Source organism: Theropithecus gelada, chromosome 11 (genome assembly GCF_003255815.1).
Source record: "Theropithecus gelada isolate Dixy chromosome 11, Tgel_1.0, whole genome shotgun sequence".
Lineage (NCBI taxonomy): Eukaryota > Metazoa > Chordata > Mammalia > Primates > Cercopithecidae > Theropithecus > Theropithecus gelada.
The window spans coordinates 82,464,821-82,487,694 of record NC_037679.1 but is presented as its reverse complement, the minus strand read 5'-3'; the positions used below and the strand labels follow the sequence as shown (position 1 = coordinate 82,487,694).

General features: G+C 53.0%; 2 protein-coding genes across 11 annotated transcripts in view; one reads left to right on the top strand and one right to left on the bottom strand.

Moving 5' to 3' along the window:
- The first annotated feature begins 6 nt into the window (after positions 1 to 6).
- CDK2AP1 (cyclin dependent kinase 2 associated protein 1) lies at positions 7 to 11,311 on the top strand. Of its 6 annotated transcripts, XM_025401024.1 has the most exons (5): positions 106 to 162; positions 2,240 to 2,322; positions 4,397 to 4,491; positions 6,350 to 6,476; positions 10,500 to 11,311. In XM_025401024.1, the coding sequence occupies exons 3-5, from the start codon at positions 4,426 to 4,428 to the stop codon at positions 10,565 to 10,567; spliced, it is 261 nt and encodes an 86-aa protein (XP_025256809.1). In that variant the 5' UTR covers positions 106 to 162; positions 2,240 to 2,322; positions 4,397 to 4,425; the 3' UTR covers positions 10,568 to 11,311. The 6 variants fall into 6 exon arrangements, with proteins under 6 accessions (XP_025256807.1, XP_025256808.1, XP_025256809.1 ...); XM_025401022.1 differs by lacking the exon at positions 2,240 to 2,322 and having other exon boundaries at positions 7 to 162; XM_025401023.1 differs by lacking the exon at positions 2,240 to 2,322 and having other exon boundaries at positions 28 to 166; positions 4,404 to 4,491.
- A 3,261-nt stretch (positions 11,312 to 14,572) lies between these two features.
- C11H12orf65 (chromosome 11 C12orf65 homolog) overlaps positions 14,573 to 22,874 on the bottom strand; it is a 27,472-nt gene continuing 19,170 nt past the window's right edge. For 4 of the 5 annotated variants that reach the window (XM_025401019.1, XM_025401017.1, XM_025401018.1 and 1 more), the window contains 2 exons: positions 19,359 to 19,668; positions 14,573 to 16,235 (listed from right to left, as the gene is read on the bottom strand). In XM_025401019.1, coding sequence (XP_025256804.1) covers positions 16,017 to 16,235; positions 19,359 to 19,649 — 510 coding nt within the window. In that variant the 5' untranslated portion in view covers positions 19,650 to 19,668 and the 3' untranslated portion in view covers positions 14,573 to 16,016. Of the gene's footprint in view, positions 16,236 to 19,358; positions 19,669 to 22,069; positions 22,161 to 22,874 lie in introns of those variants that run through there. The other variant, XM_025401021.1, reaches the window with a different exon arrangement.

Here is a 22,874-nt window from a genome sequence, read left to right as displayed (position 1 = left end):
CGCTCGGACGGGCGCGGGGCTGCCACGCTGCCGCCCGGCCTCGCCGCCGCCGCCGCCGCCCTCGCGGCCTGGCCCCGCCGCGCCCGGCGCGCCCGCCGCCCGGGGGGATGTCTTACAAACCGAACTTGGCCGCGCACATGCCCGCCGCCGCCCTCAACGCCGGTGAGTGAGCCGCGTGCGACGCGCCCCGAGCGCCGCCAAGTTGGGGGTCCGCGCGCCCAGCCCCGGCCGGGAGATGCCGTGGGCGCCCGCGGAGGCCGGGGGCGGGGGGCTCAGGGTCCCGGCCCGGGGCAGCGCTGCCGCCGCCATGATTTCCGAGCCCGCGCCGCCAAAGTTCGCTGGTGCGCCCCGCACGCCGAGGGCCTTGGCTGGGGGTGCGGGGCGGGCGGCCTGGGGTGACCCCCGCGCCGGCGGCTGCGGATCGCAGGGAGCGCGGCGGGCGAGGGCGAGGGCGGGGGAGGCTTGTTCTCGTCTCCTTTTTCCTCCCGCTTCTGGGCGGCTCGGCGAGGGCCCCTGCCGGCGGGAGTCGGGAGCGGCCCGGGCCGCGCCGGGAGCGGGGCGCGGGGCCCCGGGCCCCGCCGCCCTGGAGAGCGGGGTCGTGGAGCGGCCCGGGCGGGGGACGCTGCGGGCAGGGCCAGGCCCTGCGCGGGCCGGCGCGGGCGGAGGGCTGCGGGGCTGCCGCGGGCCCTGAGGTCGCGGGGCCGCCGGGACTGGGACCGGGATGGGGTCGCCGGTGGGCAGCGGACTCGGAGGCCGGGGGGCCTCGGCCGGGCGCGTGGGAGCAGGGACTGCCCCATGCGGTCACGCGGGGATCCCCGTAAGGTGTGCGCGGAGTGAACGAAGTTGGCGCAGCCCTGGGGCTGCTAGGGCCCGCGCGCGAGCGTGGGGGCAGGGGGTCACGCGGATGCCCCATCTGGGAGCCCCCAGGGCTGATCCGGGAAGGCCCTCGATGCAGAACCCGGGAGGGGCTCCCCTCGACCTTCCTGGGGCTGCGGCGGCAGCCGGGCGCTCCCAGGAAACTCCTCCAGAAGTTGTCAGGCAGCTTCGGGCTGAGCCCAGGGGACCGAGGGAGCCATGGGGAGTGGGCGCAACATTGAGGGATTGGTAGGTGCTGGGCTTTGTGACCTCACTGGGGCCCCTCTTCTCTGACACTTGGTCGGAAACAGACTTCCCAAAAGGCGGTTGTGTTGCGGGGCGTGGGGGGTAAGGACTCGGAGGGAAAGGAGTGGCCCCGTTGGTCACCGGTGCCACGCTGGCTCTCCTGCTCGAGTTTTGGGCCTTGTTTGCAAACGTTGACTTCATAAACCTCCCACATCCGAAGTAGGACCCATAAAAACGATATTTAAAAAAACCTTGGACACTGAGGTGTAGGGGCAGGAAAGGGTTAAGCGTCAGGGTGCTGAGGGAGAGTTGAATTGCTCACTTGTGGGCTCGGAGTCCCAAAGAGCAAACAGCCACTGTTTTCTTCTCAAACATTCTCACCTCCTCTGGGGTCCGCAGACCTTACAAAGACGGGCTTTGTTGCCAGGTAGGACTGCCAGCAGCGTTCTTCCTCTGGCCTGTGGGGAGGGCAGGGGCTGGTGTTGCCAGCCTGGGCAAGGCTGACAGCTCAGGCTTGACCTGGTGTCATTGGGGCCGGGGCCCTAAACTGGGACCTTCAGGGTTTGGGGTCACAGGGATAGCGGCACTCACGGGGACCCCTGAAGTCCTGTTCTGAGCTGGCTGCACCTGTATTCAGCTTTTCTTCTCTTTCTCCTGTGGAGAATTTCAGGAGTGCCGAGATCCCCAGATCTGGGCTTTTTGGTGCCCCTCCCTCTCCCCCATGGACCCTTTTACAGAACCCCAGCTCCCCTCCTGCCATTTGCATCCAAGATGGACTCTCCGCTGCCGCCGCTGCTCCTCCGGCTTCCTTGTCATCATCCCTCACGCCCTGCAGCCCTGCCTCCTGCTCACGGGTTGCCAAGCCGCGGCCTGGCCGGTGGTGGCAGTGGCGGAGTTAGACAAAGCCCCCGCCTCCCCCGCCCCAGAGCCCCCCAGGCGCCCCAAGTGGCGGGAAGGCCGCCAGCTCCCCAGGCCCCGGCGCTCTTTGTCTGGCGTGGGGGCGGGGAGCCGCGCCTGGCCCCAGGAGCTTCCTGGCCTCTGCCAACCCCTCGCTCCTGCACACTGCGCTCATTGTCTGAGATGCGCCGAGACGGCCTGCGCTGACGTGGTCCCTGTGTCCCGGTCCCTGTGTCTGCAGGAAGGAGTGACCATGAGTGGAACTCGGGGCATTTCCGCCATCTCCCTCCAGGACTAGACACCCCCCACCCAACCCTGAACAAGGTACTGGCCTGGACAGAGCATTGGAGTCACCGAGCTATTGCTCCTCGTCCCCCCAGCCAAAATGGGACAATTTCTCATTCCTCCTTCCAATCAGCCCCGCAAAACCTAACCCCAGTATCATCAAATAGTAGGGTCTGGAGCCCGTAGACCTTCTTTTGGGAAGCACTGCCTCTAACAAATGGAGAAACTGAGGACTGGAGGGCGGGGGGCTGGCGCCAAGTCCAGTGGGGAGGACAGAAAAGGAGAGGTGAGGAGCAGTGGGCAAAGCAGTTGGGGAAGAAGATGGGGGCACACCGAGTTGATTCGAGGGTGCATGGGAAGTGGCTAGCGCCCCTCCTGCCAGGCTGCTGGGATCTTGCAAACCCCCAGGGTGCTGTGCTCTATGGTCCCTCCCAGAGACTGGCCCTCGAGGCCAGAGAGGTGTAGCTACCAGGATCGAAACCCAGGTCTCTGCCAGCAGAGCCTGTGTTCCCCATGCCACACTTGCTGCCACATCAGAAGCTCAGGAAACTGGGGTTTGGCTGATGTGGTGAGGGGGCGCTGGGGGACATTGCCCTGCCCAATTCCTGCAGTGGCTGTGGACGTGCCAGATATCGCGGGCGTAGTGCTTCCCCATCCCAAGCCGCCCGTCCCTGTAGCACATGTGTCTCGTCATCCCCATGTGGGAGGCATGGAAACTGAGGCTCGGAGTGGCATGGTGCTCTGCCCAGTTCAGGATCCAAGTCCACGTTTCCAGGTCCAGCCCAAGCTGGAACATAACCCTGGGCTGCAGTGGCGGCATCCAGGGCTGGCCTGAGACTCAGGGAGACAACTCGGGGCTGTCCCCGCTCCCGGATGCTCCCGGACAGAGGGGCAGGTGCTGAGGTAGCTGGCTCCCTGCATGGAGGGGCAGGTGCTATGCTGTGTGCCCTGGGGCAACTCCCTCAGGTCCATGTCTCTAAATAGAGGGGCCTGGAGCCAGGGTTCTCCAGGGCTCCTCCCGCCTCCCCCAGCCTGAGGCCCTGAACTTCCTTCCTCCTCTGCCCCTCCCCTCACCCACACCAAGCGAGCAGCTGGTGGGTTTGGCCAGCCTGGCACCAGCTGTCCATCCCCGAGGCCAAGTCTGCAGCGCCCGCTGTGTGTGTGAGAGAGAGAGACCGTGTGGCTCTGGGGGCGGCAGGCGGGCAGCTGCCGAGGAGGACTAGGTAAATTCTCCATGGTTACCGCTGTTTGTCATTCTGCAGGATATCCTTTACCCGCTAATGGCCACTGGGACGCCATTGCGGGGCCGCGTGCTCCCAGCCTCAGACTCCCCTCCCAGATCCAGGAGGCTGCGTTCTGGGCTGGGCCCTGCTTGGTCACTGACTGCAGCCCTGGACAGGCCCCAGTGTTGCATCCCATATGTGGGGCCTCAACCCTCCTCTCTTGGAATGCAGAGCCGTTGGGACATAGACTGCCAAGAGTCTGGTCCCCTCTTTGGGGAGGGGGAGACAGGCACAGAGAGGTTGAGGGGCTTTATCTGGGGCACACAGAGGCCGTGGTGTTCTCTAGATTCCTAATGTGATGTCCAGCGTGCCTGTCTCCAGCCTGGGTTGGGTCTCAAATACTCTAAGGCCTTCCCATCTTCCCCGTCATTGAGCACAGCAGAGATTTGGGCACATAGGACAAAAAGGCTTGGAAGCTCCGCTGGTTTGGACCAGCCTCCATGGCAGTGGGCTCTTGTGGTGTGATGTGGCCTCTAGGTTCTCAGCCTCTGGGGCCAGGACACAAGGAGAGGGGATGGGCAGGGATGAGGCCAGGAGTGGCAGTAATTTTATCTTTGGGAGCAGCCCTGCTGCTTGGAAGGTTCTGGTTGGACGGGACGGAGCTCTGTGAGGACCAGCAGCTGCTACAGAGCTGGGGATGGCCGAGTGCCTTGTAGCTACATTTCATTATCCATCTTCTACACTGGTCAGACTGGAGGTGGAGAGCAGGGTTCTCTATCCTGCTACAGTTGGTGGTGTGGTCCTGGGCAAGGGCCATTGCAGGACCTGGAGTCCTTGCCTTGGTACAACTGGCTGAGCTGACTCCTGGCCTCTCTCTCCCCACCCCACAGCTGGGAGTGTCCACTCTCCTTCCACCAGCATGGCGTCTTCACAGTACCGCCAGCTGCTCAGTGACTACGGGCCACCATCCCTAGGCTACACCCAGGTATGGCAATGGGGGTGATGGCATGGTGGGAGGGCTGGGGGGAGACATGCTCCCCACCATCAGAGGAGAGAAGCTGGTAGAAGAGACGAAGGAGCAGAAAGTATGGGACAGAGCTTTCTCAGCCCAAGGCCCTGACTGGGCTCCGGCTCAGAACACATCAGAATGGAGGGCACTGGGGACTGTGTTTCGCAGGGACGTGTGAGGTGGAGCGGACAGGAGAGCACCAGGAAGGGGCAGCAGCCGGACCTGTGCTGCGGCCCCCACCCCACACGCTCCTCTGGTGGGTCTCCTCACTTCTCTTTCCTGGGCAAGTGAGGCCTGACCTTGACCCTGGCTCTCCAAGCTGGGACAGAAAACGGCCGGTTGGTTCCCACTTGCTCTCCATGGGCGTGGGCCCAGCAGAGAGGAGGTGGCCTTGTCTCGAGAGCCAAGGTGCCTCTTGTCAAGGGCCAGTGTTTGAGAGTGTGGCCCAGGCGAGGCCGCTGCCTGGTTCCACCACTTTCCAGACTGTGACCCCCACTTGGTAACTGCCCAAGACCTGGGCTCCTCATCAGCCCAAGGGTGATCCTAGTACCCCCAGCCCAGGCTGGGGAACAGCAGGAATGGGGTAGCCACCATGTCAGCTGCACCCCACATCTCCAAGGGATGAGCCGCCCTGTCGAAGGTCCCAGCGGGAAGATGCTCTCCTGGCTGGGCCCCAGTGCCAGTGTTCTGAGGTCGCCACGGAGCCTGTTCCTTGCCGAGTGGGCGGCTCCCCGGCCATGCCCCGCCAAGCCGTCCTGCCCCAGGAGGAGAAGCAGGTGCGGGCCCGTGAGCGGGACCAGCTGAAGAAGCGGTGGCTGCAGGAGGCCAGGCAGAGGCGCAGCTGGGAGTGGCAGTGCCACATTCTGGCCATGCGACGGCGGCGCCGAGACAGGCAGGAGGCCCGTGAGGCCTGGAGGCAGTGCCGTGGGGAGGCAGAGCAGCTGGACCAAGATGAGGACAGGAGGACAGAGCGCAAGGCCAGGGGACAGAGGCGGCGGTGGAGGAGGGAGGAGGCGAGGACCTTGCCCAGGGAGCTGGTGCAGCTCTGGGAGGAGGCAGCCAAGGGGAGGTGGTCTGGGCTTGCGGGCCTGCCGGGAGCCCAGCCTCGCTGATCCGGGTGCTTGCTGTGGGGCTCCCAGTGGTGGTGGGAGGAAAGGTTTTCTGGGGGGTGGGCCCTGTGGGTGGGAGGATGAGAGAAGGGAATGCATTCCAGGCTCTGGCGGGGCCATGGCCGATGGCTGTGGTCCTGGTGGCCCAGGTGTGGCCTCTGTCTCCCCACTGGCTTGGAGGCTCAGCACCTGGGATGTGCCCTCCTACTCATCTGCATCCTGGGAAATGCTGTTTGGACTCTTTTGTGCCAAGATGAGCTGGTTCCCCTGTTTTGTTCATTGGAGATGATACACTTGCTTCCTGGAGGCGACTGGGTGGTCTTCCTGAGTGTGTGACGATAGGAGGGTGAGGACCATCTCCCTAACCTGTAGTTGTCCCCTAGAATGGGACGTGCCTTGGCCCAGCTGAGGTGGCTACCCCAGGAGTCTAAGGCTGGACTGTGTTCCCTCCTCTGACCGGCCCAGGGGCCTCTCCACCCACCTGCCTGTGGCCTTGGGGTCAGGCTGCTGAACCCCTTTTTTTTTTTTTTTTGAGATGTTGAGATGGAGTCTTGCTCTGTCGCCCAGGCTAGAGTGCAGTGGAGCGATCTTGGCTCACTGCAACCTCTGCCTCGTGGGTCCGGTCCAAGCAGTTCTCCTGCCTCAGCCTCCTGAGTAACTGGGACTACAGGCGCCCACCAACATGCCCAGCTAATTTTGCTGAACCAATTTCTTTCTGATTCTAGGGAACTGGGAACAGCCAAGTGCCCCAAAGCAAATACGCGGAGCTGCTGGCCATCATTGAAGAGCTGGGGAAGGAGATCAGACCCACGTACGCGGGGAGCAAGAGTGCCATGGAGAGACTGAAGCGCGGTGAGCCCGGCCCCGCTGCCCTGCCGTGACCACAGTCTAGGCCTTTAACTCTGGAAAGACTTTTGGGGAAAACGTGGGAGGGCAGGCTGGGGATGGGGCTCCTTCATCGGAGCTCCTGTCTTGTCACAGAGTTGCTGTCTGCTGTGGAGGCCTCAGGCGGGCGGTGGTGAGGGGCCTGGGGGGCCGGATGCCTTCAGAGGGGTCTTCCGGGAAGGGCAGCCCAGCCAGGGAGCCCTTCTTACCCTGTGTGCTGCCAGGGGGTCTGCTGGCTTTCAAGGGTGTGTTCAAACCACCCGCCCACCCTGGCCGCCACCACTCTCCCTCCTGCCTCCTGCCTGGTCTGCTTCTGTTGGCCGACACTGGTCCTAGGGAAGCCAGGCTCAGGGTTCTTTGGTGTCTGCACTGCCCTCTGCTGTCACCTCTTTGGAGCGAGACCCAAGGAAGTGTGTGGGTCTGGGGTGGGAGGCTGAGAGCAATTTGTTCTTTTTTTTTTTTTTTTTTTTTTTGAGACGGAGTCTCGCTCTGTCGCCCGGGCTGGAGTGCAGTGGCTGGATCTCAGCTCACTGCAAGCTCCGCCTCCCGGGTTTACGCCATTCTCCTGCCTCAGCCTCCCAAGTAACTGGGACTACAGGCACCCGCCATCTCGCCCGGCTAGTTTTTTGTATTTTTTAGTAGAGACGGGGTTTCACTGTGTTCGCCAGAATGGTCTCGATCTTCTGACCTCGTGATCCACCCGTCTCGGCCTCCCAAAGTGCTGGGATTACAGGCTTGAGCCACCGCGCCCGGCCGAGCAATTTGTTCTTTAATGACTGGAGAAGGAGGGCAGGCAGGAGATGACAGAGCACAAGGGAACTCAAGTTAAGGTGTGACTGCCCGGCTGATTTTGAAAGGAGGTTAAATAGATTGCTATCTCCTGAAATAAAAAGGGAATGGAGGGAGAGCAGGATTTCTATTTTAGAAGGCGATAGTGCAGCGGAGCCATAGCCCATGAACTCATTCAAGATGAGGGGAGACTGGTCCTTTTTTTTTTTTTTTGGGAGACGGAGTTTTACTCTTGTTGCCCAGGCTGCAATGCAATGGTGCAATCTTGGCTCACCGCAACCTCCGCCCGGGTTCAAGCGATTCTCCTGCCTCAGCCTACTAAGTAGCTGGGATTACAGGCATGTGCCACCAGGCCCGGCTAATTTTTTGTATTTTCTTTTTTTTTTTTTTTTGAGACAGAGTCTCGCTCTGTCGCCCAGGCTGGAGTGCAGTGGCCGGATCTCAGCTCACTGCAAGCTCCGCCTCCCGGGTTCACGCCATTCTCCTGCCTCAGCCTCCCGAGTAGCTGGGACTACAGGCGCCTGCCACCTCGCCCGGCTAAGTTTTTTTTGTATTTTTTAGTAGAGACGGGGGTTTCACTGTGTTAGCCAGGATGGTCTCGATCTCCTGACCTCGTGATCCGCCCGTCTCGGCCTCCCAAAGTGCTGGGATTACAGGCTTGAGCCACCGCGCCCGGCCCTTGTATTTTCAGTAGAGACAGGGTTTCTCCATGTTGTCAGGCTGGTCTTGAACTCCCAACCTCAGGTGATCTGCCTGCCTTGGCCACTCAAAGTGCTGGCATTACAGGCGTGAGCCACTGTGCCTGGCCCGGGACTTGGGGTTCTTAAAAAGGCTGGAGAAGCGACCTGGGAGGGGAACATTTTTTTTTTTTTTTTTTTTTTGAGATGGAGTCTTGCTGTGTCACCCAGGCTGGAGTGCAGTGGCGCAATCTCGGCTCACTGCAGCCTCCTCCTCCCGGGTTCAAGCGATTCTCCTGCCTCAGCCTCCCAAGTAGCTGGGAGTACAGATGTGCGCCACTACGCCCAGCTAGTTTTTGTATTTTTAGTAGAGACCAGGTTTTACCATGTTGGTTGGCCAGGATGGTCTCAATTTCTTGACCTTGTGATCTACCCACCTCGGCCTCCCAAAGTGCTGGAATTACATGCGTGAGCCACCATGCCTGGCCTGGGAGAGGAACATTCTTTGGTTGTAAATCTGTAGGAAATATGGGGGCTGTAGTTGAAGTCATGACCCCAGTGACACGAGGGCCAGTTGAGGACAGGCTGCTGCCAGGAGCGGGGTTGCTCTGGAGTTCATGCAGCCTTTGTGAAGAGGTTGACGGATCTCAAAGCTAGGTTGGGACCAGCAGGGTTAGAGGATGTGATTGAAGAGGGCCTGGGGAAGGGATGCAGAACCCAACCCTGGTCTCGCCCAGAGAGTTGGGTGGTCCCAGGGCCGCTCTCTGGTAGCAGGGGTGCTGGTTACCCGAATGGAAATTCCTGGGAAGATGCTGGGTCCCAAAGTCCAACAGGTGATTTGCAGTTGCCCATAAAAGGCACTGCTTCAAGTCAGCAAATGCGTACTAGCTGCCAGTCTTGCAGTAACAAGGAAGACCCAGTGCCACCCCTTGGCCAACAGCCAAGCCCAAGCTGACCAAGCTCATGTCACAGCAGGGTGAAAACATGTCATAGAGGGGTCAGGGAGTTAGGAGCATAGGAGCGTTGTAGGTTGGTTGGCAACTGCAGCCCACGAGCCAAGAGCCAAGAATAGTGTGTTTTTCTTTTTTCTTTTTGAGACGGAGTCTTGCTCTGTCACCCAGGCTGGAATGCAGTGGTGCGATCTCGGCTCACTGCAACCCCTGCCTCCTGGGTTCAAGCAATTCTCCTGCCTCAGCCTCCTGAGTAGCTGGGATTATAGGTGCTCACTACCACGCCCAGCTAATTTTTGTATTTTTAGTAGAGATGGGGTTTTACCATGTTGGCCAGGCTGGTCTCAAACTCCTGACCTCAAGTGGCTAACCGCCCTTGCCTCCGAAAGTGCTGGGATTACAGGTGTGAGCCACCGTGACAGGCATCGTTCTTAATGGTTGAAAAAAACAATGATTTTGGGACGTGTGAAAGTTATGTGAAATTCAGACTTAAGTGTTCATAAATAAAGGTTTGTGGGGCTAGGTGTGGTGGTGCATGCCTGTAATCCAGCAGTTTGGGAGGCTGAAGCCAGGAGCTTGAGTTCAGCCTGAACAACATAGTGAGACTCCCATCTCTACAAATAATAATAAAACAGCCAGGCATGGTGGTGTGTGCCTATAGTCCCAGCTTCTCCAGAGGCTGAGGTGGGAGGTGATCAGGTGATCTGATCCTGGGAGGTTGAGGCTGCAGTGAACTGTGATTGTGGCCACTGCACTCCATCCTGGGTGACAGCAAGATGCTGTCTCAAAAAACATTTGAGTGTAGTAGTTGTGACACTGTGTAGCCTGCAAAGCCCAAAATATTTGCTGTCTGGTCCTCACACAAAACATTCTCCAAGGCTCTGAGTTAGATTCTAAGATTTGTGGGGCGATGATGTGGGATGTCATTCCCAGTGGTCTCTGGGAGTCATGGATTAGAAGGAACAGAATCCTCAGTGTCTATTAAAAGGTCATATTTTATGAAGTTCAGTAGAGGCAGAAAGAAAAAAAGGTAACCACCAAACCATAGAGACAAAAGATTGGGGAAGATTCATTGGGCAGAATGTAGCTGCAGAGTCTTGTGGGGATGTCCCCGTGGACCCAGGGTCCTGCATGGGCAGCAGTCAGTCCTCTGCGCCCTCATGTGTGTAGCTGGAGCCATTCTCTTGCTTACTTACGCTGGTCAAGCCCTTTCTAGAATTCAGACTGAAGAAGCCAGAGAAAAATCTCAACAGTGGGTCAAGCAAAAGAATTTGGGTGGAGACACGTCTTTTATTCAACAGTGTCATAGAAGGACAGCTTGCTGGTGCCACCTTGAATGCAGGAAAAAATGTTTAGAGAGACATGAAGAGTTGTGGTGAGGAGGGAAGGGCTTTAGGGGGATGGGATTGTTAGCATCCTTCAGGGTTGCTTGGATATAGGTTCCCCCAGTTCTCTTTCTGTCTGAGGGTTTTGTGGACAGGCTGTGGAAGGATGGATCCTCTTCCTGTTCCAGAATGGGCTCTGCTGGCTGGTCCTGTGCACCGGCTGATCTCAGGTCTCTGCCTCTCTTTCAGGCATCATTCACGCTAGAGGACTGGTTCGGGAGTGCTTAGCAGAAACGGAACGGAATGCCAGATCCTAGCTGCCTTGTTGGTTTTGAAGGATTTCCATCTTTTTACAAGATGAGAAGTTACAGTTCATCTCCCCTGTTCAGATGAAACCCTTGTTTTCAAAATGGTTACAGTTTGTTTTTTCCTCCCATGGTTCACTTGGCTCTGAACCTACAGTCTCAAAGATTGAGAAAAGATTTTGCTGTTAATTAGGATTTGCATTTTAAGTAGTTAGGAACTGCCCAGGTTTTTTTGTTTTTTTAGCATTGATTTAAAAGATGCACGTAAAGTTATCTTACAGCAAACTGTAGTTTGCCTCCAAGACACCATTGTCTCCCTTTAATCTTCTCTTTTGAATGCATTTGTTACCCACGGTGTTCTTTGTTCCTTTTCATAAGCTAACACCGCTCTAGGGATTTTGTTTTTAATGCATATTGACAGCACCCTTTACTTAGTAGCTGGTTCCCATTTGCCATACAGTGTAGGTTCTGCTTAATGTAACTTCTTTTTTGCTTAAGCATTTGCATGACTATTAGTGCTTCAAAGTCAATTTTTAAAAATGCACAAGTTATAAATACAGAAGAAAGAGCAACCCACCAAACCTAACAAGGACCCCCGAACATTTTCATACTAAGACTGTAAGTAGATCTCAGTTCCGCGTTTATTGTAAGTTGATAAAAACATCTGGAAGAAAATGACTAAAACTGTTTGCATCTTTGTATGTATTTATTACTTGATGTAATAAAGCTTATTTTCATTAACAATTTGTATTAAAATGTGGGTTCCTTGAATTCTTTTTTTTTTTTGAGACGGAGTCTCACTGTCACCCAGGCTAGAGTGCAGTGGCCGGATCTCAGCTCACTGCAAGCTCCACCTCCCGGGTTTACGCCATTCTCCTGCCTCAGTCTCCCGAGTAGCTGGGACTACAGGCGCCTGCCACCTCGCCCGGCTAGTTTTTCGTATTTTTTAATAGAGACGGGGTTTCACCAGGTTAGCCAGGATAGTCTCGATCTCCTGACCTCGTGATCCGCCTGTCTCGGCCTCCCAAAGTGCTAGGATTACAGGCTTGAGCCACCGCGCCCGGCCGGGTTCCTTGAATTCTTACGTGGTTTTATTTTTTTGAGACAGGGTCTTGTTTTGCCACCCAGGCTGGAGTGCAGTAATGTAATCTTGGCTCATCACAGCCTCAACCTCCTTCAAGCAATCCTCCCACTTCAGCCTCCCTAGTGGCTGGAACTACAGGTGTGTGCCACTACGCCTGAATAATTTTTAAAATACTTTTTGTATTGAATGAGTGGGTGTGTGGAAAAAAAATTTTTTTTGTAGACATGAGGTCTCACTATGTTGCCTAGGTTGGATCCTGGGCTCAAGTGATCCTTCCACCTTAGCCTCTCAAAGTACTGGGATTATAGGTGTGAATCACCATGCCTCATCTAAAGAAGTGCTGTTTTAAATAATCTCTCATGAAAGTGTTTGAAATGCTTGTTCCCCGGTGCCGTAAAGAAATAGCACTTGAACATTCATTTACTTAGCAAGGCCAGTTTTACTTCTTGCTGAAAGGGTACGCTCGCCAGTTTTGCCGAGAGTACACCGAACAAAGAGACCGGGTCATTTATAACCTGACGCATCCACCCTACGGCTGTGTCTGGTTTCCATTGGCTGGAACGGGACCTCACATTCTCTATTTGTCCTGATTGGCTAGCAACTTAGAACTTTTTAAAAGAGGCAAAGGCAGAGGAGAACAAAGGAAAGAGGAAGTAACTTGTGGAATGGTGAGAAAGGTAAAAACACTTTTAAATAAGGAAGAGGAACAGGCTATGACCTAATGCTTGCTTGGACCAGTATAAGCATGCCAGGCAAATATTTAGGCTACACTGTGGGAGCTAAGAACATAAAGTACATTGATTTGTTTACCACGGCTAGCAGATAATTAAGAATGTTAGCATAGGTCTTTGAATAAATTTTGCTTCTAAGAGAAGTTACTATTTATTCCAAATTAAATGGGGAGGAAAGTCTTTGGAGAGGAACCTCTACTTTACTTTTTACAAGAGGTAGGAGATACCTGTTCAAAGTATATTTTCCCACCTGACCCGGAAACATTTTGGTGATGACATCATTAGCACAGTTGGCTGGGGAAAGAATGTGTTTGCTAAGTCGGAGGTAGGGATAAAGTGAAGTTGCATTATCGGTATATTTTAAATGCAGCAGCAAATGTAAGTGTATGCTAGGAAAAAAAAAATACCAGAAGCAGTTTTTTCTTAAAAATTATTTTTTTTTTAGATGGAGTCTCCCTCTGTTGCCTACGCTAGAGTGCAGTGGCTTGATGTTGGTTCACTGCAATCTCTGCCTCCCAGGTTCAAGCGATTCTCCCAGCTTAGCCTCTGGAGTAGCTGGGATTACAGGAGCGTGCCACCACTCCCAGCTAATTTTTGTATTTTTAGTAGAGAGGGGATTTTACCATGTTGGTCAGGCTGGTCTTGAACTCCTGACCTCAGGTGACCCACCCGCCTTGGCCTCCCAAAGTGCTGGGATTATAGGCATGAGCCACCCTGCCCAGCCAGGAGCAATATTATTGAGTTGGCCTATTGCCCCATGGTTAGGCCATTCTCAGTTCATAGGTGCTTATCCTGTGAACTTTTGCTGGGTGCTAGAGGAATCTTTTTCATAAAGTGCGGCCCCTAAATTCAAGCTACTTCATAAGGTGCTCACTGGAAGAATCATCTGCTTTGGTGCCAGGGAAAAAATGGGCCACACTGGATGTGTTGAGAATCCACCTGGTGGTCTCTGACAATGCCTCTCAAAGGGATTTTAATTCTTACTCTGTATCTTAGGCCCTAAATGCCTGTAATGAGAATTTGCTTTGCTGAGCAGTAGACAAATGAGACTTGTCTTTGATGCAGGCATCAGGCAAATTCTCAGCTGTGACAAGGCAGAAGGCCAACAGGAACAGGCTCTAGGGAAATGGGTGCTGTGTCCCCTTCCTGCATGTGGCAGAAAGTTGCAAAGGTATGAGAGAGGAGACAAATGGGAAACACTGTCCCTCATCTCCAGCTCCAAATTTCCCTTCCTACTATTACTGATTTCTTAGGTGTCATTCTAGAGACTTTATTTTCTAAAGGGAGTTTGGGCTGGGGAAAGGTCTTGTACACTCGCAACAGGAGGTGTGAAATGAGCCCTGCATTGAATGTGTAAGCGTCCAAAGCGGTCACTGAGGTGAGAAGAGCCTTCATTGGCAGCCTCAAAGTGAAAGGTGTGCTTGAATGTATGCACTGGACATGCGGCCTAGGCTGCTGGACAGACTGCAGAACTGAAGCAGGCCCTGCAACTGGCAATCTCACAATGGCCTTCTCACCTCCCAGTATTTTTCCCTATTTGTTTTCTAGGTGGACTCCAGAAGAGTTCTAACAAGCCAAGTTATTAAGCATGGCTTTAAAAAAAACAAAACCAGGCCGGGCGCGGTGGCTCAAGCCTGTAATCCCAGCACTTTGGGAGGCTGAGACGGGCGGATCATGAGGTCAGGAGATCGAGACCATCCTGGCGAACACGGTGAAACCCCGTCTCTACTAAAAAATACAAAAAAGGCCGGGCGCGGTGGCTCAAGCCTGTAATCCCAGCACTTTGGGAGGCCGAGACGGGCGGATCACGAGGTCAGGAGATCGAGACCATCCTGGCTAACACGGTGAAACCCCGTCTCTACTAAAAAATACAAAAAACTAGCTGGGCGCAGTGGCGGGCGCCTGTAGTCCCAGCTACTCGGGAGGCTGAGGCAGGAGAATGGCGCGAACCTGGGAGGCGGAGCTTGCAGTGAGCTGAGATCCGGCCACTGCACTCCAGCCTGGGCGACAGAGCGAGACTCCGTCTCAAAAAAAAAAAAAAAAAAAAAGAAAAAAAACAAAAAAAAACCAAAACCAAACCAACAAAACTCTAAGGTCAAATCCAGCTTGAGTAATGTAAATTTATAAGCAATCAGATTCTGGAACCTCACCTTTACAAATCTTGTAAATGAACACGCAGGGAATGTATTTCTACATCAGAGGCACAACTGGGCATCATGCAGCCTAGAAGCTAATGGAGCAGATGGACAAGGAACGGAGCCTTTAACTCTTCCAACCATCTTTTTTTTTTTTTTTTTTTGAAACAAGAATCTTGCTCTGTCACTCACGCTGGAGTGCAGTGGCGCAATCTCAGCTCACTGCAACCTCCGCCTCCCGGATTCAAGCAATTCTCCTGCCTCAGCCTCCCGAGTAGCTGGGATTACAGGCACGTGCCACCATGCCTGGCTAATTTTTGTATTTTTAGTAGAGACAGGGTTTCACCATGTTGGTCAGGCTGGTCTTGAACTCCTGACCTCGTGATCCACCCCGCCTCGGCCTCCCAAAGTGCTGGGATTACAGGCATGAGCCACTGCGCCCAGCCCTTGTTTTCTCTTTTACTGTCTTGAGCTGACATCGGGATAACTAATGTTTAAGTGTCACTGGGCAGCAGCTTCCCAGCAGATGAGAAGTTGCCACCAAATGCTACTAATGTTTGACTCAATTCTCCAGTTCTCCATAAAAACTGACTTTACTAATTTAAAAAAAAATTTATTATTACAAAACAGATACAATCACACAAAGGTACAACTTGAAATAGGGGTACACCCTTCTAACTACCACCCAGGTGAAGAAATAGAACTTTGTCACGCATCCCAGAGCCCCTCCAAGTGCCTCATCACAGTGACAACAACTTTCTTCCCTCTAGAAGTAGCCATTATCCTTGTAGAGTACTGACTCTGTGTTTCTTTATGGTTTTATCTTATTTTTTAAGAGACAGGGTCTTGTTCTGTCACACAAGAACAAGTGGACAGGTGGAGTGCAGTGGTGTTGATAGCTCAGTGCAATCTTGAGCTCCTGGGCTCAGGTGATCTTCCTGCCTTAGCCTCCCAAAGTGCTGGGATTACAGGCGTGTGTCATTGTGCTCAACCTAGTTTTATTTATTTACTTTTTTTGAGACGGAGTCTTGCTCTGTCACCCAGGTGTTGCCCAGGCTGGAGTGCAGTGGCGCAATCTCAGCTCACTGCAACCTCCGCCTCCCAGGTTCAAGCAATTCTCCTGCCTCAGTCTCCCAAGTAGCTGGGATTACAGGCACCCACCACCATGCCTGGCTAAGTTTTTGTATTTTTAGTAGAGACGGGGTTTCACCATGTTGGCCAGGCTGTTCTCAAACTGCTGACCTCAGGTGATCTGCCTGCCTCGGCCTCCCGAAGTGCTGGGATTACAGGTGTGAGGCACTGTCCACCGTGCCCGCCGAGTTTTATTCTTGAGTCGTGCATGTCTCTGTTCACTATAGTTTAGTGCACCATTTAAATAACTTTGTTGTCTTTTAAGTTCATCAAAAATATTTCTTTTGAAGCACTGTAATAATGCTGGTGATGGAACTCACCGCCATTATTCCCTGGGAGCTTCTGGCAGATTCTGTCAGTTGGAATCTGTAATTCTTTTCTCAGTGGACCTTTTTACTTGACTCCCACAGTTCTTTCAGTAGCTTCTTTTTTTCCAGGGTCTCCTTTGCTCTTTTTTTCCTTTCTTGTTTTTTCTTCGCTGCTTCTTGTTTTTCTTTGTGAACAGGACTGTTTTCACCATTGTAGAAAACATCTACTTTCTCTTGTAGGATTTTCCGAGCTAGCTTTCTGTTCTGATCAACTGATCTTGTCTGATGGCACTGTAAGAGATAATATTTTATAATGTGAAAACCACAGGATGTTACAAAACAGACAGGACCTCAGAAGTTATTAAATTCAACCTGTTTGCTTATTTATTTATTTATTTATTGAGACAGAGTTTCGTTCTTGTCACCCAGGCTAGAGTGCAATGGAGTGATCTTGGCTCACTGCAACCTCCGCCTCCTGGGTCCAAGCGATTCTCTTGCCTCAGTCTCTCAAGTAGCTGGGATTACAGGCGCATGCCACCATGCCCAGTTAATTTTTGTATTTTTAGTAGAGATGAGGTTTCACCATGTTGGTCAGGCTGGTCACGACAACCTGTTCGCTTTATAGAGAGGGACAAACCTGGAAGGCAAAGCCCCTTATCAGGAGTCCCCATGAGTCAGTAGCAGTGAAGACCAGCCCCTTTCCTGCCTCTGCCCTGTGTCTCACACCCTTGCTGTATTATGTGGCTTTCACTGTGATTGTTTTAATCTTAGGAGTGCTATTTTGTTTAGAAGCAACAGTGGCCTTCAAATAACTTAAAGTCCCAAAATAATTATAAAAATATCAACTATGTATCTAGCTTGTGGCCAGTGAACAACCACTTTGTGTGCACCATTCATAAGCATAAAGTTCTGTCTGAAGGAAGAAAATAGCATCTTTATTATTAGTCAACCATAACTCATTCACTATGTAATGCCTTAGTTATTACAGGTGAGTGCCTTGCAAAGCTGTTTGATAAAAGATACATCCCAAGCCAGGCATAGTGGCTCACACCTATAATCCCAATGCTTTGGGGGCTGAAATGGGAGGATCACTTGAGGGCTGTAGTTTGAGACCAGCATGGGCAACATAGCAAGACCCCCCATCTCCACCAAAAATGTAAAAATTGGGTGACCGGACACGGTGGCTCATGCCTGTAATCCTAGCACTCTGGGAGGCCAAGATGGGCAGATCACTTGAGGTCAGGAGTTCGAAACCAGCCTGGCCAACATGGTGAAACCCCGTCTCTAGTAAAAATACAAAAAAATTAGCTGGGCGTGGTGATGGGCACCTGTAATCCCAGCTACTCGGGAGGTTGAGGCAGGAGAATTGCTTGAACCCAGGAGGCGGAGGTTGCAGTGAGCTGAGATTGCGCCACTGTACTCCAGACTGGGCAATAAAGCAAGACTGTCTCAAAAAAAACAAAACAAAAAACATTGAGTGTGGTGGTGCATGCCTTCAGTCCCAGCTACTCAGGAGGCTGAGGCGGGAGGATTGCTCGAGCCCAGGTGTCTGAGGCTATACTGAGCCATGATTGTACCACTGTACTCCAGCCTGGCTGACAAAGCAAGACCCTGTCTCTTAAAAAAAAAAAAAAAAAATTATGAAATTACGGTGAAAGAATAATACTGAAAGCAAGTTTGGAATGAGTTATGTAAAATAGGTTAAACAAAAATTAACTCTCATGTTTCAGAATTTTGTTACTCATGAATGACACTTTTCAAGGAGGAAAAGTGATTGAGGTTTTACATGATATGCTCGTGGCTCAAAAACCTAGCTGTGAAGTGCAGCTGTTAGGTACATGGACTTGGGGTATGGTTTGAACTACTAAGTGGCAGGACCTTGGGCAGGTCACTTAGCCTCTCTGTGTCCCAGATTCCACACCTGTACTGTGATGGAAATAATGAACATGGAGTTATGGGGACTGCAGAGTTAATGCTGCTTAGAACAGTTCCTCCCACACGTTTCCATGGTCTGTAAGTATCTGCTGCCAGTATCATTATACATGAAACACTTGCCTTGGCTATCTCTTTTGTGTGCTGCTTCCAGTCCATGAGGCAGATGGACTGGGAGCCCCTCTGATCAGGCTTGTCTTTTTTTTTTTAAAGAGGGAATCTTGTCTGTTGCCCAGGCTGGTGTGCAGTAGCGTGATCTCGGCTCACTGCAATGTCTGCCTCCAGGGTTCAAGCGATTCTCCTGCATCAGCCTCCTGAGTAGCTGGGATTACAGGCACGCGCCACCACGCCCGGCTAATTTTTGTATTTTTAGTAGAGATGGGGTTTTGCCATGTTGACCAGACTGGTCTTGAACTCCTGACCTCAGGTAATCCACCCACCTCGGCCTCTCAAAGTGCTGGGTTTATAGGTGTGAGCCACCGTGCCTGGCCTGAGACTTGTTTTTTTTTTTTTTGAGACAGAGTCTCGCTTAGTCCCCCAGACTGGAGTGCAGTGGAGCGATCTCGGCTCACTGCAAGCTCCGCCTCCCGGGTTCACGCCATTCTCCGGCCTCAGCCTCCGGAGTAGCTGGAACTACAGGCGCCCGCCGCCTCGCCCGGCTAATTTTTTGCATTTTTAGTAGAGACGGGGTTTCACCGTGTTAGCCAGGATGGTCTCGATCTCCTGTCCTCGTGATCCGCCCGCCTTGGCCTCCCAAAGTGCTGGGATTACAGGCGTGAGCCACCGCGCCCAGCCGAGACTTGTTTTTTTATGTAAAGAAGGAAGACTCCCATAGGCAGCTGTGCACAGCATTTTTTCTTCTGAGGTTGGAAAATGCCTGGCCTCCATGATCTCACCCTCAGTCCTCCCTGTCCAGAAGGGGAGGTATCACCGACATTTACCAAAGGGGACAGAGAGACATGGAGGACGTGGCCACGCTAATGTTAACCAGCCAGGACAGCTAAGGGCTGGGACCCCTAGCCGACAACCCAGGCCTGCCTGCTGCCTCCTCAGGGACTTGGAGCCCACAGCAATGCTGGGGATCTCGGCAGCCTTCCTGAAGTGGGAATGGATTTGAAAGAACCATGCTGCCCGGGCGCCTGCCTTTATCAGCCACTGCTTAGCTTTGTCAAGATGTTGCTTCCGGCGCAGCAGCCAAGCACCAGTGCTGCCTGCCAAATTCAAGGATGGCAGCCATACCCTGGCTCCAAAAGATCCTGGAAGCAGGCTTCCCAGGCTGTTGTAGGTGGTTCTGCCTTAGGGAGGAATGGCTCAGGGATGGGACGAGATCTGCAGTGCCCTCTACTGCCTGGCTGGTAGAGGGTGGCCCGAGCCAGAAAGAGAATGCCCTTCAGCTGATCCCATTCAGACTTGGGAGAAATCTCTGGAGGCTGTGAGACCCTTGGGCGGGGCCTCTCCCCTCAGCGGCCTTCTGTTGTCTACCTTTACAACGATGCCCGAGGGGATGTGCTTCAGCACCACACAGTTGCTGGTTTTGTTAGTTGCCTGGCCCCCTGGACCGTGTCCTTTCACAAACTGCTCTTCGAGCTCATTCTCATCCAAGGAAAGCAGTGCAGGGTAGTCCTTCTTGCCTGCCATCTGGACCAGAGTGACAGCTATTCCTGGGGATAACAACGTCAGCTTCTCCCAAAGCCGGAGTCCCCATGGCGCCCGGCATATTCGGGTCAGTGATGTAGGAAAATGAAATAAACCCGTGGTGCTCTTGAGGAACATGGCTCTGCTGGCTGAGGACCTGGGTTAGATGAATAAGGAGAAGAGCTTTCAGAAAGAGGCATCTGCCCTCAAGATTGTGCTTCAGATTTGAAGACAGCTTTTTATAATGCAATTCAAATGATGACCCATCTGTTACCAAGGGAATTTAGGAAATGGGTGGAGACACATTATTCAGCAAGACACCCCTCTCCTCACCCTTGCACTGTCTGCCATGTTACCAGGACATGCCCTGCCAGCTAATACATATTTTCTTGCAATAGACCAAAAATATCTTCTAAGCACCCAGGGGTGCTGTTTTCTCAGGAAGGAGAGGTTTTGAGTGTGAAATTCAGGCCGGGCGTGGTGGCTCACGCCTGTAATCCAAGCACTTTGGGAGGCTGAGGCAGGTGGATCACAAGGTCAGGAGTTTAAGACCAGCTTGGCCAAGATGGTGACACTCTATCTCTACTAAAAGTACAAAAATTAGCCAGGCTTGGTGGTGGGTACCTGTAATCCCAGCTGCTCGGGAGGCTGAGGCAGAGCCACTGCACTCCAGCCTGGGCAACAGAGCGAGACACTGTCTCAAAAAAAAAAAAAAAAAAAAAAAAGAAATTCAAAGGAACGGGACTATAATTTGATACAGATAAATAGTGCATCAAGCAAGAATTAGCATCTGGGTCAAGTGCCAGTATTTAAATGTTTGAGAATCTCTGAAATCAAAATGTAAAGATGACAGTATGAGAGTCTATTTTATTTTTTGAGATGGAATCTTGCTCTGTTGCCCAGGCTGGAGTGTGATGGCATGATCTTGGCTCAATGCAACCTCCGCCTCCCAGGTTCAAGTGATTCTCTTGCCTCAGCCTCCCGAGTAGCTGGGATTACAGGTGCATGCCACCATGCCTGGCTAATTTTTGTATTTTTAGTAGAGGTGGGGATTCATTCACCATGTTGGCCAGGCTGGTCTCGAATTCCTGACCTCAGGTGATCTGCCCGCCTCGGCCTCCCAAAGTGCTGGGATTACAAGCATGAGCCACCCCCAACCCCGGCTGAGAGTCTATTTTATAGCTGAGCTTAAACAGTCTGACATAGTAAACATCACTATCAATCAATGTCATGATTGTTGTTTTTTGTTTCCAGTTTCACGGATTTGAATGTGAACATCTGTTCCCCTGGACACACTGCCAATAATGTGGTCCAACTGGTACTCATTGTGGGAACTACCACGTCAATTAATTTTTTTTTTTTTTTGAGACAGAGTCCCACTCTGTCGCCCAGGTTGTACTGCAGTGGCGTGATCACAGCTTTCTGCAGCCTTGACCTCCCCAGGGTCAGGTGATTCTCTCATCTCAGGCTCCATAGTACGTGAGACTACAGGCACACCCCACCACAGCTGGGTAATTATTTTTTGTAGAGATGGGGTTTCGCCATGTTGCCCAGGCTGGTCTTGAACTCCCTAAGGTCAAGTAATCCACCTGCCTCAGCCTCCCAAAATGCTGGGATTACAGGCGTAAGCCACTGCACCCAGCCAGTCAACTCACTTTTAATAAGGTCCTCGTTAGGTATAGTGAGGGACATGAGATGAAAAAGAGCTAGACTGTCTTCATGGAGCTTACAGGTTAGTTAGAAAAGATATTAGGCCGGGCGCGGTGGCTCAAGCCTGTAATCCCAGCACTTTGGGAGGCCGAGACGGGCGGATCACGAGGTCAGGAGATCAAGACCATCCTGGCTAACCCGGTGAAACCCTGTCTCTACTAAAAAATACAAAAAACTAGCCGGGCGAGGCAGCGGGCGCCTGTAGTCCCAGCTACTCGGGAGGCTGAGGCAGGAGAATGGCGTAAACCCGGGAGGCGGAGCTTGCAGTGAGCTGAGATCCGGCCACTGCACTCCCGCCTGGGCAACACAGTGAGACTCCGTCTCAAAAAAAAAAAAAAAAAAAAAAAAAAGAAAAAAGAAAAGATATTAAAAGACAGATGAGATGGGCCTAGACTCCCCACCTACATCTTTCTCCCATGCTGGATGCTCCCTGCCCTCGAACATCGGACTCCACGTTCTTCAGTTTTGGGACTCGGACTGGCTCTCCTTGCTCCTCAGCTTGCAAACAGCCTATGTTGGGACCTTGCGATCATAATTTATTTGCAGGGGAGCTCCTGGGATCATGGCAAACAGGAGGCAGGACTAGATTGCAGCTTCAGACAGAGCAGCATGCAGAGGCTTACACTGTGAATTTTAGCTCCAGATCAACTGCAAGAACAAGCCAGCAATCCTGAGAGGGCTCACAGACCCTGTGAAGGAAGCAGATTGCTCCTGCAGGGCCTGGGAGACCCCCAAATACTGTGAGTGCCCCAACTGTGGAAGTGGGAAAGGGAGACCCTCCTCTCCAAAACACACCCCCGCACTGGAGAGGCTGAAGGTCTGTTTGCAGAAGAAATTTCTGACTTTACCTGGAGCTAAGTCAGACTCAGGCAAGCGAAATACAGGGGAAGAGGAAGCAGCAGAAAGGCAGTGGGAGCTTGCTGGGTCCCCAGGCAGCCCATTCCTGCCTGACACCACAGGGATCCAGAGGGAGGTTGGCCAGAGGAGCAGGGGGTAAAACTCCACAGGGAGAAGGAATTCAAAATTTCTAGTCGAACTCTAATAATTTAAACAGGGCAAGAAGGCTCCTGGCCAGAACTCAGGGAAGGGCACGAATCCGGCATGCAGACTTCACAGGTGGGGCAAGAACTGCAGCCCTTTTCTTTTGCAGCTGGGAGGCGAACAGCCTCGGGCAAATTTTCAGGCCAGTCTCACCCTCTGCCTGGAAACAGACTCAGGGCAGTTGTTGGGGGACACGGTGGGAGTAAGACCGGCCCTTCAGTTTGTGTGGGAGCTGGGTAAGGCCTGTGACTGCTGGCTTTCCTCCACTTCCCCCTGACAACCTGCATGACTCAGCAGAGGCAGCCACAACTCTACTAGGTACAGAACTCCAGTGACCTGGGAATCTCACCCCCATTCCCTACAGCAGCCTCAGCAAGACTTGCCCTCTATCCTGGCTAACATGGTGAAACCCCGTCTCTACTAAAAATACAAAAAATTAGCCGGGCACGGTGGCGGGCGCCTGTAGTCCCAGCTACTTGGGAGGCTGAGGCGGGAGAATGGCGTGAACCCGGGAGGCGGAGCTTGCAGTGAGCCGAGATCACGCCACTGCACTCCAGCCTGGGAGACACAGTGAGACTCCGTCTCAAAAAAAAAAAAAAAAAAAAAAAAAAA